The following is a 15,973-nucleotide window of genomic DNA, read 5'->3' as shown; positions in this document are numbered from 1 at the left end:
GGAGCCAGTGAAGACAGCTTGCTTGTTCAAAGATGTTAGAGTGAACTATAATTAAAATGTTTCCATGTGAGTTCTCCGAGACTCCTCCCCGCCACAACAATGAAGTCTCCTTTGAAACTTCTCTACATGTAACCTGCAAGCATGCTTTCAATAATCTACAGGATGCACACCTGGAGTCCCAGCTACTTGGGAGGCTGAGGAGGGAGGATTATTTGAGCCCAGGAGGTCAAGGCTGCAGCAAGCTATGATTGTGCCACTGCACTGCAGCCTGAGCAACAGAACAAGATCCTGTCTACACACACACACGAACACACACACACACAATCTACTGGAGCAAAAGTAGAGGGGCTGCTTGGACAGGTAGACACACATGTAACGTATCTTACACATACAGACATGCTCATCTACTAGCTAATGTTGATGAATGACCAGGGAAATATGTCAATTGCCATTTTTCTTTCTAAATAAAGGGTTGCTTTGTTAACTAATGGCTGCAGTCTTAAATAATTGTTAATATATCAACATATATATGTATAAGCCAGGGGAAAGGATTTATCTGACTTACGATCTTTCCTCTTTGATCAGAGAGGCAAACATATATCTTAAAATTTATTTTGATGCCTCCATGTGTAATTTAATGAGCTATACTACATCCAAATGTAGACTAATCAACCATGCATCCTTTACCAAGTGTCTGGGTGTTGATTAGCATTAGCTGGTCCGGTCATATCTTGGGGATGTGTTTTGTGGACTATTCATGGCACACTAAAGTTCGCAGCCAGCCTCCTCTGCTGTGCACAGCCTGCTCTGGGATGGCTGCTGCACCTGTAGGTCAAGGCAGGTCCACAGACTACAAACGTCTCTTGACGCGTGCTTAGTCAAAGCTTAAAACAGGAAGTGGTATGTGAAGCTGAGTGTTTAAGCATAAACAGTCTTACTCTCCCTGCTGGTTTGAATGATGCCTGCCACTGAGTGAAGTGGGAGCTGAGGGCATGTCTCCTCTCCAGAGAACATGTTCTTTGAAGTGACGATACAGCAGAAAGGAAAACCGCTTAAGCATGCAATTCCCCCAAGCACATACGGTCTGAAGAATTCCTCTGTGATTGAAACAGAAAGAAACTGCTATGGGACCAGAACAGAAAGAAGCAAGCTGGGGCCAGGCACAGTGGCTCACGCCTGTAATCCCAGCACTTTGGGAGGCCGAGGCGGGTGGATCACGAGGTCAGGAGATGGAGACCATCCTGGCTAACACGGTGAAACCCATCTCTACTAAAAACACAAAAAATCAGCCAGGCGTGGTGGCGGGTGCCTGTACTCCCAGCTACTCGGGAGGCAGAGGCAGGAGAATGGTGTGAGCCCAGGAGGTGGAGGTTGCAGTGAGCTGAGATCGTGCCACTGCACTCCAGCCTGGGTGAAAGAGCGAGACTCCGTCTCAAAAAAAAAAAAAAAAAAAAAAAGCAAGCTGTGTTTCCCCTGAACTACAGGCCTCCCTCTGCTGGCTGAGAGTCTTCCTAATTCAGGAGACAATGACCTCTGAATGAACACCTTGGTGCAAGCTGACCTGGCCAGGTAGGGAGGTGGACAGAGGGGAAGGAGCTGGGGAGGGCTCCAGGAAGGTGAGGAAGTAACGGCGTCTGTACACCAGATGGCAGCAGCCACACACACATGATAGGCGAGGTGCCTGCCTGTCTTCTTCCCAGGTCAGAAACTCCTGAAGTGGGAACTGAAGACAGTGCCTTCTTGGAATAGTTCCTTTTCTTGTGGGTGGCTATAATGCCACAGGCAATGTTTATATGAAGCCTCTTGCTTCAACAAACAGGGCACAAGCAAGAGGTCATAAAAAAGACAGTTGGCCTCAGAGTATTTAATGATGAATCTGGGCTAAAAACAGGGATTGTGTCCACTAAATGAGGGTCTAACGCTTTCTGAAAAGGGTCAGAGAGCCAGGTGTGGTGGCTCACGCCTGCAATCCCAGCACTTTGGGAGGCTGAGGCAGGCAGATCACTTGAGCTTAGGAGTTCGAGGCCAGCCTGGGCAAACTCAATCTCTACAAAAAATACAACAATTAGCTGGGTGTGGTGGTATGTGCCTGTAGCCCCAGCTGCTTGGGAGGGATGCTGAGGTGGGAGGATCGCTTGAGCCCAGGGGGTCGAGGGTGCAGTGAGCCATGATTGCACCACTGCACTACAGCCTGAGTGACAGAGTGAGACCCTGTCAAAAAGAAAGGGAAAGGGAAAGGAAAGGAACAAAGGAACGGGGAGGTCAGATAGTAAATATGTTCAGCTTTGCAGATAGTAAATATTTCCAGCTTTTCAGCCTTAAGATTTCTCTGGCCATTATGCAGATCAGCCACTGTAGCACATAGGGAGCCAAAGACAATATGTAAACAAATGGGTGCGCCTATGCTCCAATAAAGCCTCCTTTCCAGAAATAGGTGTTGGGCCAAATTTGGCCCGCAGACCATAGTTTGCCAACCCCTCCACTAAACGAGTCATAAACTATCTGGCTCAGTTAGCTTGGTGCACGTGTACCCTGGGCCTGTACTGGGTAATGCTTTCCCCAATCTGTGCAAATAGAGTCCTTCTTCCCTCTCAGTTCACTCCACAGCACGAGATTAACCTACGTCTCCTTGTCACTTGGACTCAAATTCTCCCTTCTCCCTTCCACATGACAACAAAATCAGCTGGCAAACGCTGTCTGTGGGTTCTGTACGCAACAGCTCTTCCTGGGATCAGTCCTCATTCTCATGGTCATCACAACATCCAGTATCTTCTTCATTGCTGCTAAAACACACAGCAGTGGGGTGGGCTGTAAATATTCTTTTTCAGTTGGTGCATTCTTCACACTGGTTTATCTCCCCACCTGCTCTCCCAGATTATTTTATCTTAGCCAGATGCATGTTTGAGTTACCTCTTGGGTGATGTCTCTTGCCTGCATTGGAACTCCCCATAGTTGCCAACTTTTTGCTGAGTAATGCACCTGTTTCTTTCCTGCCTCAATCCAATCCTTTATTTATTTATTTTTATTTTTTTGAGGCACAGTCTTTCTATTGCCCAGGCTGGAGTGCAGTGGCACGATCACAGCTTTCTGCAGCCTCAACCTCCCTAGGCTCAGGTGGTCCTCCCACCTCAGGATCCAGAGTACCTGGGACTACAGGTGTATGCCACCCCACCTGGCTATTTATATATATATATATTGTAGAGACAGGGTTTCATCATGTTGCCCAGGCTGGTCTTGAACTCCTGGGCTCAAGCAACCCACCTATGTCAGCCTCCCAACATGCTGGGATTACAGGCATGAGCCACTGCAACCAGCCAATCCAATCCTTTAGACATACCTTCTCTAAAGCACCAGAAAATTCTATCTCAGTCATATCGGTTTGTCCACCAGCCCTGAAAGAACCTTGGCACCTACCTTGGCATTTGCTCAGAGTACTACCTGCCCTTACCATCCCCTTACCAAAGCAGACCACCCCTATGCTCCTGATGAAATGTAGACCATTCTATGAAGAGCCCTTGAGAGGAGCAAAAAGCTTGCCTGTCTTCTACTGGTTTCTTGGTCTGGCTTGGATCAAGCCCTTTGGAGCTTGGACTGTGTTAATCTTATGCCGCCTATGGGCTTAACTGTCGATTAATAAATTACTATGGGTATCTTTTCTGCTATTGACTTTCAACTATATCACATCGAAATCAAGACAATGTGGTCTGAATGGCATTGATCTTAGGGTATGTATTCTGACTCTCTCTGTGGCAGAGCACTCTAATCCATTTTAGGAACCCTCACGTGGCTTGAAATGAACGTAAGCTTTCTAATGACTGGGCTGGAGTTTATATATGTCCACCGCATGCATTTTGTTAACTTAATATCTGCGTCATCTACAAGTATCAGACAGGGACATTAAACTCCCCCACCATGACTGTGTTTCTCCTTGCAATTCTGATGATTTTTCCTTTAAACAGTTTGAGGCTTATGTTGCTAGGCGCCTACAAACGCAGCATCATGATGTCATTCTGGTACATTACTTCCCCTTTCCTTAAGTACTGACCTTTATCCCTTATCTGGCTTTCTGCCTTCAAGTCTGGTTTGTCTGAGACAAAAATGTAATACCTGCTTTCTTTTGATTAGTGTTTGCCTTGTATCTTTCTTCCTTTCAACTTTACCATGTCATATTTTAGGTGTGCCACTTATTAATCACTTAGAACTGAACATTTAAAAAGCAAAACCTCTTTGAAGAGATGAATTCCAACATCTGATGGCTGAATTATTTCACTTTGATTTTCCATCTCTCTTCCCAGTGTTTATTCGTTCATGCATTCTCACTTCCCTCCTCCATCCTATACCTCTCTCTCTCATTAGTAGTTGTCCTTTTAGATGCACTAGCATATTATTATTTTTTGAGACAAGGTCTTGCTCTGTCACCCAGGCTGCAGCGCAGTGGTGCAATCACAGCTCACTGTAGCCTTGACCTCTCAGGCTCAAGTGATCCTCTTGCCTCAGCCCCCTGAGTAGCTGGGACCACAGATGCACACCATGATGCCTACATGATTTTTTTATTTTTTATAGAGATGGGGTCTCCCATCTTTATACTCAGCCGAGTAATAGGAACTATAGGTGTGCGCCACCACGTCCGGCGAATTTTTTGTATTTTTAGTAGAGACGGGTTTTCACCATGTTGGTTGGGCTGGTCTCGAACTCCTGACCTCAGGTGATCTGCCCGCCTCGGCCTCCCAGTGCTGGGATTGCAGGTGTGAGCCACTGTGCCCAGCCAGCCATGCCCATTTCTTTATGTATTATTTAGGGCTACCTTGGCACTTCCACGACCGTCAGTCAAGCAGTTGTGACAGAGATTATATGGCCCACAGGCCATCTGGAATTTTAAGAGAAAGTTTGGCAGCTTCTACTCTAGAATGGCAGTTACTTTTTCTTGGCACTTTGAAGACAGCATTCCCCTGTCTTCAATTAGAGCTCAGAAATCTTCTGTGAGTTGAACTGTCGTTTCTGTGTAGAGAATCCGTCTCTGCCTCCGGTATCTCCAGATTCTGTCCCAGTCCCTGGTGGATATGGTTTGGATCTGTGTCTCCTCCCAAATCTCATGTGGAATTGTAATCCCCAATGTTGGGGGTAGGACGTGGTGGGAGGTGATTTGATCATGGGGGCGGCTTTCCTCCTTGGTGTCTTTTATAAAACTATTATATTATTATAAATCTATCCATTATTAAGTACTAAAAAGTGCTTTCATTTGTGCAATCTTATGAAGTTTTTTTTAAAAAAATAAACCTTTCATTTTAGATTAGCTTTAGGTCTACAGAAAAGCTCAAAGATAGTACAGAGAGTTCCTGTGTACCCTGCCCTCAGTTTCCCCTATCGTTAGCATCTCACTTTGGATGGAACATTTGTTACAACTAAGGAACCCATATTGGTGCATTCCTTTTTCTGTTTGTTTGTTTGTTTGTTTGTTTGTTTGAGATGGAGACTTGCTCTGTTGCCCAGGCTGGAATGCAATGGCGCGATCTTGGCACACTGCAACCTCCACCTCCCAGGTTCAAGAGATTCTCCTGCCTCAGCTCCTGAGTAGCTGGGATTACAGGTGCCCACCATCATGCCTGGCTAGTTTTTTGTATTTTCAGTAGAGGTGGGGTTTCACCATGTTGGTCAGGCTGGTCTTGAACTCCTGATCTCGGGTGATCCACCCACCTCGGCCTCCCAAAGTGGTGAGATTACAGGCCCTTTTCTTTTCTTTATTTTTTTCTTTTCTTTTCTTTTTTATTTTTTTGAGACAGAGTCTCACTCTGTTGCCCAGGCTGGAGGGCAGTGGTGAGATCTCAGCTCACTGTAACCTCTGCCTCCCGAGTTCATGTGCTCCTGCCTCTGCCTCCCAAGTAGCTGGGATCAAAGGCACCTACCACCACACCCGGCTAATTTTTGTATTTTTAGTAGGGATGGGAGGGTTTTGTAGGCCAAGCTGGTCTTGAATTCCCGACCTCAAGGGATCCGCCCGCCTTGGCCTCTCAAAGTGCGGGATTATAGGCGTGAGCCACGGCACCTGGCCATGTGCATTACTTTTAACTACACTATACAGTGTATTCAGATTTCACTAGTTCTTCCCTAACGTCTCTTTTCTGTACAAAGATCCCATCTAGAACAGCGCCTCGCATTTAGTCTCCTTCGTCTTCTCTGGACTGTTTCTTAGACTTCCCTTGTTTTGGGACCATCTTGGCAGTTTCAAGGAGGGCTGGTCAGGTATTTTGTCCCTCGGTTCGGGTCTGTCTGATGCATTTCTCCTGCAGTTTTGTTATTTCTAGTTTTGTGAGTGCTATCTTTCCTGCGCAGTGGCATGTTTCCCTATGTGGTTTGTCTCTATTTTATTTTCTATTTGAGTGTAAGTGTAACCGTACTTAAGAGTCCCCCTCCTTGCCCCCAGGCATCTGGTGTGGCTGGTTAGTGGAAGAGTTAGGGCTTTGTGTAGGTAAGGACTTTATGTTTGTTCCTGCTAGAGCCTGAAAGATTTCTATTATCCTAGGCCAGTATTTATGCTCTTTATTTGAGGTTTCTGGTACAAGATAGAGTATAAAAGTTTGTACCGTACACCCTTGTGTGATGCAGGTCTAGGGTTTTCCTACCCTGCACATCATTTACTACGCCCTATACCCCGTCTCTCTGTCCAAGATCCTGGAGAGAGGACAAGTTGCACATGCAAGTTCCTGGACCAGTAGGTGGAGTTTTATAGTCCCTTTTACAGAAGGTAACGCCTACAAGCCCTGGTCTTTAGGCTGGGCTGTTTCAGTTCCCTGACATCCAAGGGCAAGGGCACGGCTCCATCTGCTCCATAGGCAAGAGGTCCAACCCTCAGTCCTTTGAACCTCTATGAGGATCTGAAACCACCTACCGCGGTGTCTTTGATTTTTCCCTTTATTTCTAGCATCTGGCATTTCTTTCTCCTTAGTCCTTGGCTGTGTAGTAAAAACCATGTTTACTAGTTTGTTTGTTTGTTTGTGGTGGGACATCCATGTCAGCTGATCTCACCATGTTACTGGAAGTACTAGTGACAAATGTTCAGCTTCTTGGAAGAGTTTTTTCATACAAATTGTGTTTTCTGCAATGACTAGCAAAATATGGGACATATACCACTACTCACTAAAGAATGGGTGCATGAATGAATGAATGAATGAATGAGTGGAGACCAGGACTGCTCAGAAGATAGCTAAGCATCTGCAGCCTCCGTGGAGGCTGGACTGGCTGAGTCTGGGAGACTCTGGGCAGGCAGGGGCTGGTGCACAGTCCCCCTGCCTGGCACTCTGTGTCACAGTGGTCCTGGCCCCATGCGGCCTTATTCAATGCTGAGGACCACATGATTTCACCAATGGCTCATCCAACAGGGTTGCCTGTTCACTTTCTACTTTCATCATCTTACAGTGTCAGTGCCTTTTCTTTTCCCTCTTGAAAGAGGGAACTGAGAATGAGTGTGGGTGGATTTAGTGCAATTGATCAAGCCAAAGTCTCATCCTGGATTGCAGGTGGTCATCTAAGGCAAGATACTGCCTTGGTGTATGAACCCCATAGCAGCCTGTTTCTGCAGGGCTGGCTTCTCTGGACTCTACACACAAGCACAGATGCTGGTCCGAAAGCCCCAGCATTATGAGATAACTGGAAGCTGCAGCCCTTGACCTCCTTGTGTCAACAGGCACAACATTGGCCCCGACCTGCTATTAGTTGAGCATTCTACAGCCTTGCAGGGTGGCAGGCTCTGCCTGTCCAGGCTACAGTTCAGCACATACCTTTCCCTCTTGGCTACTCAAGTGGGAAATCCTCACTCTCCACTACCCTTTAGTCCCTATCCTCCCATGAAATCCTATGTGTAGTGTGAACTAAAGGCAGAGAAAGCTAACAAGCCTTGGCCCAGGGGCTGTTCTACATCTTGCCACCCAAGAAGAAGAGGGCAGACATTTAGAAAGGAGGGAATCACAAACTCTACACGTTTTTCAAAGTGGGGAGAATGGGCTAAAGGGTCTGCTTGAGGGAATGTTCTTCCCTCGTTCCTTCTCTGCGGCCTGCATTGCAGGGGTCCCCTGGCCCCAATACTCTGTGGACATAGTGGCAATGGCAGCACAGCTCCATCATTCCTGCCCCTCAGGCTGTGACAATAATGGGTCAGGTGTGGGGGCATATGGACCCTCCAGTGACGCTTGTATAGCAGAGGGTCTCGTGAGGCTGAAAACACCGAGGCCTGCTGCCCCGACTCCACCCCAGTTAGAGGATCCCTGTCGAGGGCTTTTATAACTGAGAGAGAATCTGTTTGGTCCGGGGAAGGGAGGAGCTGAGTTGGAAATATTTTTGCTCCACTTTCTTCCAAAATACTTATAAAGATTGGCAGAAAGTGCAGGTGACAGAACAGAAGAACATCGGAGTTGACATGATGATGTCGCGGGGGACGTGGTGCCACCAGACAGAGAGCCTGGCCTGTGAGTTCCATGCCTGGGGCATAGCTGTCACTTGCTGGGCACAGACCTCTGCAGCGTGTGCGGTTTCCTGTGCTCTGGGAGGACTTGGCCTTTGAATGTTTATAAGGTCACACCCTCTGGGCTCTTCAGCCCCGTGGATACTGCTTGACTCTGAAGTCTCTTGTGGTCTAGTGGAGTCAGGATCAAAACTGCTGTGCCAGGGGCAGAAGAGCTACATGCCCCCACCCCAGGCCCCGCGCTTAGAAGAGCAGTCTGCAGGATGTGACGAGTCATCATTAGCCCTTGTTTTGGGTGACATTTCTTACATTCTAAAGGCTCTGCCCTCCTTGTCTACCATCTCATGTGATTTTCACCATAAGCATCATTTTAATGAATGACTTGGGAGTCTGAGAGGCAGGAACATGAAGTTGAGAACAAGAAAAGTCTTGCCCTAGAACATTCCAGCCCATGCACACATTCGGGGCTTCATGGAGCAGGCACGCCTCTTAACGTACAGCCTTAGAATTCAGCGACCAGCAATGACTACATTTAACACACAGGGGCTCCACTTCAGCTGGGGAAACAGATGCAAGGAAGCGGCCTGAACACAGTCCTCAGGGTGCATAAACAGGCCCCACGCAGGCTTGGTAACCGGGGAAGGATGGAAAAGGGGTTATGTGAGAAATTCGTTTCTGACAGTCACGATCAATGGGTGCAGGAGGGAGTGCTATTTCCTTGGGGGAGTCAGGGAGAATATTTTGGGACTGCATCAGTCTGAAGACAGTGAATGAGCTCCAAGAGTGATAAACCAGTCGCCCTTGAGCCACTGCACTGAGTTATGTTTTAAAATAACTGTGAATTCAAGTACCTTTAGATAGTGCACGTGCTGTTTAAAGTTCGCCTTATTCCTCATGGTTCCCAGCTGTCTTCACCTGACTGTCTCCACCCATTTTGATGATCTTTTAGTCCCCTGAAGCCACTTGAGTTTGCTGCCTTCAGAGAGAAGGCTCCACCCTGCAGAGTGTGGCATTTATGGCTTTATGGGCCTGGGTGGACCATGGAGACCACAGCTGCACGATGTCTAGAGAACAGCATGTGATCCCAAGGCTGTGACCTTACCTATGCCCTGTTTATTTCCAGGCTGGTAGAAGAGCAAAGAATTTACAAGGCCCAGTGCTTCTGTATGGAAGGTGAGGGAAAACGCGGCATTGAGAGTGACGGCAGGGTTGGCTTGGTCAACTGGGTACAGTGGTGACAGGGAACCCTGGAGGAGGGGCAGGTTCTACATGACAGCAGATGGAGAAATATAGGAACATATTCAGAACAAAAGACTCAGCTGGAGCTTGACTTGGGTATCATCAGCAAACACATGGAAAATAAAGTCACAAGAACGGAGAAGACTGCCCAGAAATAGTGTGTTCAGTGAGAAGGAAGGATGCTCTAGATACAGGTCCCTGGGAACATCACCTCTTAAGAACAGGCCATAGGATGAGAAGCCCACCACCAAAGGGCCTTTCCAGGAGCAGGTGGAAAGAGAGAGGGAAACGAAGGGACCCCAGCATCAAGAAAGACAAAGGGAGGGCTTCAAAAAGGAAAGGCCTGAAGAGTGTCAGCGGCTGCCTTTGTTTTTTGTCGTTAGTCTTCACACCTTTGAAGTGCTTAGAGTACAGCTTGCGATTCTGTCCAAGCTTTGTTTTCAAAATGATCATCACGCACTTAATAGCTCAGTTGAAAGACTCCTCTCTTAGGAGACTCCTCTCTCAGGGATGGCCTTCACCGGACCCCATGCGGCCTCCATCAGTCTTGGTCCCGTGGGGCTGGGGTGCTGAACAATAATGCACAGACAGCCCACCCAGGTGACACGCACACCCGGAGCACCCCTGGGTGCAGAACCATGCTCTAGGGTCCCAGGATGCTGGCTTACCTGGCACTCTCAAAGGTAGCAGATGCCGTCTTTTCTATAGCCCCAAATCCAACTCCAACAGCGAGACCCTCTGAAATAGATGTAAGAAAAGCAAGAGGGGTTAGGAATATTTCCCCATAAGGAACATCACCGTCACTGTCACTGCATTAAGTAGGACTGCATGAGGCTGCCAGTCAAAGAAAATCATCGTAACAGCAGCTTAAACCCAGGGAAACTAAGGCATGGGGGCCAAATGGCTGCTGCCTGCTTCTCTATGGCCTGCAACCTAGGAATGATTTTTGTATTTTTTAAGTAATTGAAAAAACAATGACTATTTCATGATACATGAAAATTACATAAAATTTGGCCAGGCACAGTGGCTCATGCCTGTAATGCCAGCACTCTGGGAGGCCAAGACAGGCAGATCACCTGAGGTCAGGAGTTCGAGACCAGCCTGGCCAACATGGTGAAATCCCATCTCTACTAAAACTATGAGAGTTAGCAGGGCGTGATGGTGCACACCTGTAATCCCAGCGACTCGAGAGGCCGAGGCAGGAGAATCACTTGAACACAGGAGGTGGAGGTTGCAGGGAGCCAAGAGTGTGCCACTGCACTCCAGCCTGGGTGACGAAGTGAGACTCTGTCTCAAAAAAAAGAAAATTATATAAAATTCAAATTTGAGTGTCTGTAAATGAAGTTGTACTGGCACACAGCCATGCTCATTGGCTGACGAATTGTTTATGGTGGGTTTCATAGTATATGAGCACAGTTGAGTAGTTGGGACAGAAACTGTATGGCCTGAAATCTAAAATATTTACTATCTGGAACTTTCATAACCCCTGGCCTAAACACACAGGGCTTTATTTATTAGCTCATGCAACAGAAAGTCCAAGGTTGATACGGCAGCCCAAAGATGTCACTGCAGACATAGGTGTCTTTAGTTTTCATTTTTTTTTCCTTCATTCTCACCATTAGGTCCTCACAGTTGCAAAGTGACTGTGCTACCTCCAGGCATCTCAATTACATCCTAGGCAAGAAGAAAGTAGAAAGGTAGAAACCTTTCTTTAACAAGTCTTTGTCTCATTACTCTGGAAGGAACCTCTTTCCCAGCATCCCTCATACCTCTTCGGCCAGAACAGGAGCAAACGCCCATCCCTGGATCCATCGCAGCCTCAGGCCCCAAATACTGAGACTCCAGGACCGATTGAGGCCAGTCTCAATCCCTCTCTGGGGCTGGGAAAGAGTCTACCCTGCCCATGCTCCCTGAAATCAAGGGAGCCACCATCTGAATAAACTGGGGTCTTGTCAGTAGCAAAGGAGGAGGGGTGGCATGATCACCACCACCAGCATGCATTTTTATTTTTATATTTTTATTTTTTATTGAGAACGGAGTCTTGCTCTGTCACCCAGGCTGGAGTGCAGTGGCGCGATCTCAGCTCACTGCAAGCTCTGCCTCCCGGGTTCACGCCATTCTCTTGCCTCAGCCTCCCGAGTAGCTGGGACTACAGGCGCCCGCTACCACGCCCGTCTAATTTTTTGTATTTTTAGTAGAGATGGGCTTTCACCGTGTTAGCCAGGATGGTCTCGATCTCCCGACCTCGTGATCCGCCCATCTCAGCCTCCCAAAGTGCTGGGATTACAGGCATGAGCCACGGCACCTGGCCAAGCAAGCATTTTTATATGACTGCTCTTTGAAGAATATTCCAGCTTTCAAAGGAACCACCCTCATATGGTGCAGACAGATGCGGTCTACACTGATGGGGTGGCTGGAGTCGAGTGTGCAGCGTGGGGCTAGACAGGATGGGTTTTCACGTCCTTTCCTGTGGTACATGGGCTTGCCAAGTTCACTACCCACTCGCCTAGGGATCAGATGTGGGAGGATGATGCTGGTCTGCGTGTATTTGATGGAGCAGCGAGGGTCACGGAAGGAAATGGACCTGATCCAGTGGCCACGGACCAAAGGAGTGGAAGCACAGCATCAGGGCGCTTCTGACATCTGTGAAGAGGGCGATGATTCCCCTCGATCCAAACACGAAGGAGAACTACTGAATTACCACCACTGTTCAGGAGCAAGGCCAAGGGCTTTGGGGGTCAAATTCGAACTTTCTTTGAAGAAGAGGGAAGATATAAAAATCGACTGAGTGAGAGGAACTCGTTTTCTTTTGATTCATTGCCTCTTAGTACAGCGCATTTCTTTCTTGCGTCCTGTCTGTTTGAAGTGGGTCCAGGATGCTGGAATTGTGACACTGACTCCAGGAGACAGCTAGGGACAAGAAGGCAGCGGAGACTTATCCCATGTTCAGGTGAAAGTGCTCACCTGTGAGGCAGTCCGGCTCAACAAGAGTCCGCAATGGGGTCTGGAGCCCAAAGATCCTGCTAAGGAATAAGGTGTTCTTTTTTTTGCCTAATTTTACCTTTTGTGCTTGATCTCCTGCGGGGTCCTGATGGGATAGCTGTGATCACTGTAAGCTGCAGGTTGAGAATTTCGGAATTTTTTTTTTTTTTTTTTTTTTTTTTTGAGACACAGTCTCACTCTGTCACCCAGGCTGGAGTGCAGTGGTGCGATCTCGGCTCACTGCAACCCCCACCTCCTGGGTTCAAGTGATTCTCCTGCCTCAGCCTCCCAAGTAGCAGGACTACAGGCATGCACCACCATGCCCAGCTAATTTTTGTACTTTTAGTAGAGACAGGATTTTACCGTGTTGGCCGGGCTGGTCTTGAACTCCTGACCTCAAGTGATCTGTCTGCTTCAGCCTCCCAAAGTGCTGGGATTACAGGCATGAGCCACTGCACCCAGTGAGAATTTGGGATTCTGATTCCCTACCAAGTATCTTTCCAGTTATAAGAATTTTTATAACAACCAATGTCAGGACACAGAGTCCTAGGACAACAGAGGTGGAGGAAACTGCAGAGATCAGCCACTGTGACTCTTGGGCCACTGTCAGATTCAGAAGCCAGGTAGTCAGAGGGAGGTCTTTCCAAAACCAGACAGCAGCATCAAGCCTTCCGGGCCCGGCCTCTCAGCATGCACGTGCACACCCTAGCAGCCCACAGAGAAGGCTCCAAAACCCTCCCTTTAACAGCTCTGAGGCTGAAGGTGGCTGGCTGGAGTCAGCACCACCAGAGCAACCAGGCTTTAAAATCCATACGCATTTTTAAAAATTATTTTTTATTTACAGTGGACCCTTGAACAATGCAGGGATTAGGGGCGCCAATCCCTTGCACAGTTGAAAACCCACATATAACTTTAAACTCCCCCAGAAATGTTACTAATAGTCTAATATTGACGTTACCAAGAACATAAAGTCAATTGACACATATTTTGTGTGCTATATATATTATATACAGTATTCTTACAAGAAAGTAAGCTAGATAACACTTCTTATAGATAGAATTTCTTTCCTTTTCTTTTTTTTTTCTTTTTTTTTTTTTTTTGAGACGGAGTCTCTCTCTGTCGCCCAGGCTGGAGTGCAGTGGCGCCATTTCGGCTCACTGCAAGCTCCACCTCCTGGGTTCACACCATTCTCCTGCCTCAGCCTCCCAAGTGGCTGGGACTACAGGTGCCCGCCACCACGCCTGGCTAATTTTTTGTATTTTTTAGTAGAGACGGGGTTTCACACTGTGTTAGCCAGGATGGTCTTGATCTCCTGACCTCGTGATCTGCCCACCTCAGCCTCCCAAAGTGCTGGGATTACAGGCGTAAGCCACCGCGCCCGGCCAGAATTTCTTAATGTTAAGAAAATCATAAGGAAGAGAAAATACATTTACAGTGCCGTACTGTATTTATCAAGACCGTATGTTTACGTTGTCTGTTTATAAAGAGGAGTTGTGTGTCTGAAATGGCAGGCACCCACAGCTGCAGACCTCAAACTATGGTACATATCAAGCAAGTTCATTTTTTCTTATAACGTCATGACTTTTTTCTGCTTCTTGGGAGCACTTCCAGCATCCCTAATGGTACTTTGTATGGGTCCCATGCTGTTATTTCAAGGTTTACGATATTGCACTAAACATGATGAAAACTACGTAAGAACTGAGAGAGATCACTTTTTACGGTAATATGCAATTCACTGCAGAGATGAACTGCTCATGAGGAGATGCTCAGTGTCACAAGGCCATTTTTATTTTTATTTTTTATTTTTGAGACGGAGTTTTGCTATTGTTGCTCAGGCTGGAGTGCAATAGCGCAATCTTGGCTCACTGCAACCTCCGCCTCCCAGGTTCAAGCGATTATCCTGCCTCAGCCTCCCGAGTAGCTGGGATTACAGGCGTGCACCATCATGCCCAGCTAATTTTGTATCTTTAGTAGAGACGGGGTTTCTCCATGTTGCTCAGGCTGGTCTCGAACTCCTGACCTCAGGTGATCTGCCCGCTTTGGCCTCCCAAAGTGCTGGGATTACAGGCGTGAGCCACTGCGCCCCACCCAACAAGGCCTTTTAAGCAGACACCCGCAACACTTGAGCTCACTGCAACAGCAACAGGAGGTGGCTACAAAATTGTTACGTAGTACAGTGGGCTGTAGTTAATTCTATGTAGTTATGACTTAATATATCGTTTACAAAATGTTTTAATTTTTAAAAAAGTTTTTCATACAGATGGTCTCACTAAGTTGTCCAGGCTGATCTTGAACTCCTAGCCTCAAGCGATCCTCCTGCCTCAGCCTCTCAAAGTGCTGAGATTACAGGCTAACACTGCATCTTTATGTTTGCTTACATTTCTCTTCACTGTGAGTGGCACCATATATGATCTGTGTTTGTGGGTATAATTTTTGATAAATTTTAACTTTTTATAATTTGTGTATTTTTACAGTAATCAATGATAGACTAGACTAGTATCGACACATATATTTCACTGCAGGTATAAGGCTTATAGCCCAGTGTCTAGCATACAAAGGGCCACCAGTCCCCCATTTCCCGAGGCAAAGAATCACAGAGACGTTAGGATCTTGAAGAGGAGGCCTAATTTGGAGCCTAGAGGCCTAATGTGGAGCACTAGTATTTGCATTAAAATGACTAATTCAAATATAGGTGGGAACTGTCACCTCCAGTCCACAGATCAGAGAGGGAAGGTGATGGAAGCTGGTCTGAGAGACACAGGTGGGTTCTGAGTCCGAGGCCCAGGGTGTTGGTCCTTCATCACTCCAGGAATATATATGATGAAAGCCACAACTCAAGTATCAGAAAGGGGTGTGGATCCATGTTCAATATTTTAAGGTTTGCCTGATGGATGCAACATCATCAAAAAGAGGTAGGCAAGAATGAATACCCAGCCGGGTGCGGTGGCTCCCGCGCCTGTAATCCCAGCACTTTGGGAGGCCGAGGTAGGTGAATTGCTTGAGATCAGGAGCTCAATATTAGCCTGGCCAACATGGTGAAACCTTGTCCCTACTAAAAATACAAAAAATTAGCCGGGCATGGTGGCTCACATCTTTAATCCCAGCTACTGGGGAGGCTGAGGCTGGAGAATCGCTTGAAGACGGGAGGCAGAGGTTGCAGTGAGCCAAGATCGCGCCACTGCACTCCAGCCTGGGCGACAGTGTGAGACTCCATCTCAAAAAAAAAGAGTATCCTATGTGAGGTGGCTGACACTGGTGAGAGCTGAATTTCAGGGCAGGCTGCGATGGGTATGCCTA

General features: G+C 47.3%; 1 protein-coding gene across 6 annotated transcripts in view; it reads right to left on the bottom strand.

Moving 5' to 3' along the window:
- SLC39A11 (solute carrier family 39 member 11) overlaps positions 1 to 15,973 on the bottom strand; it is a 532,470-nt gene that overhangs the window by 80,092 nt on the left and 436,405 nt on the right. For all 6 annotated transcript variants that reach the window (XM_063706128.1, XM_063706129.1, XM_063706130.1 and 3 more), the window contains one exon: positions 10,363 to 10,432. In XM_063706128.1, coding sequence (XP_063562198.1) covers positions 10,363 to 10,432 — 70 coding nt within the window. The remainder of the gene's footprint in view (positions 1 to 10,362; positions 10,433 to 15,973) is intronic.

Source organism: Gorilla gorilla, chromosome 4 (assembly GCF_029281585.2).
Source record: "Gorilla gorilla gorilla isolate KB3781 chromosome 4, NHGRI_mGorGor1-v2.1_pri, whole genome shotgun sequence".
Lineage (NCBI taxonomy): Eukaryota > Metazoa > Chordata > Mammalia > Primates > Hominidae > Gorilla > Gorilla gorilla.
The sequence above is the reverse complement of the archived record's forward strand: the minus strand, read 5'-3'. Positions and strand labels throughout refer to the sequence as shown.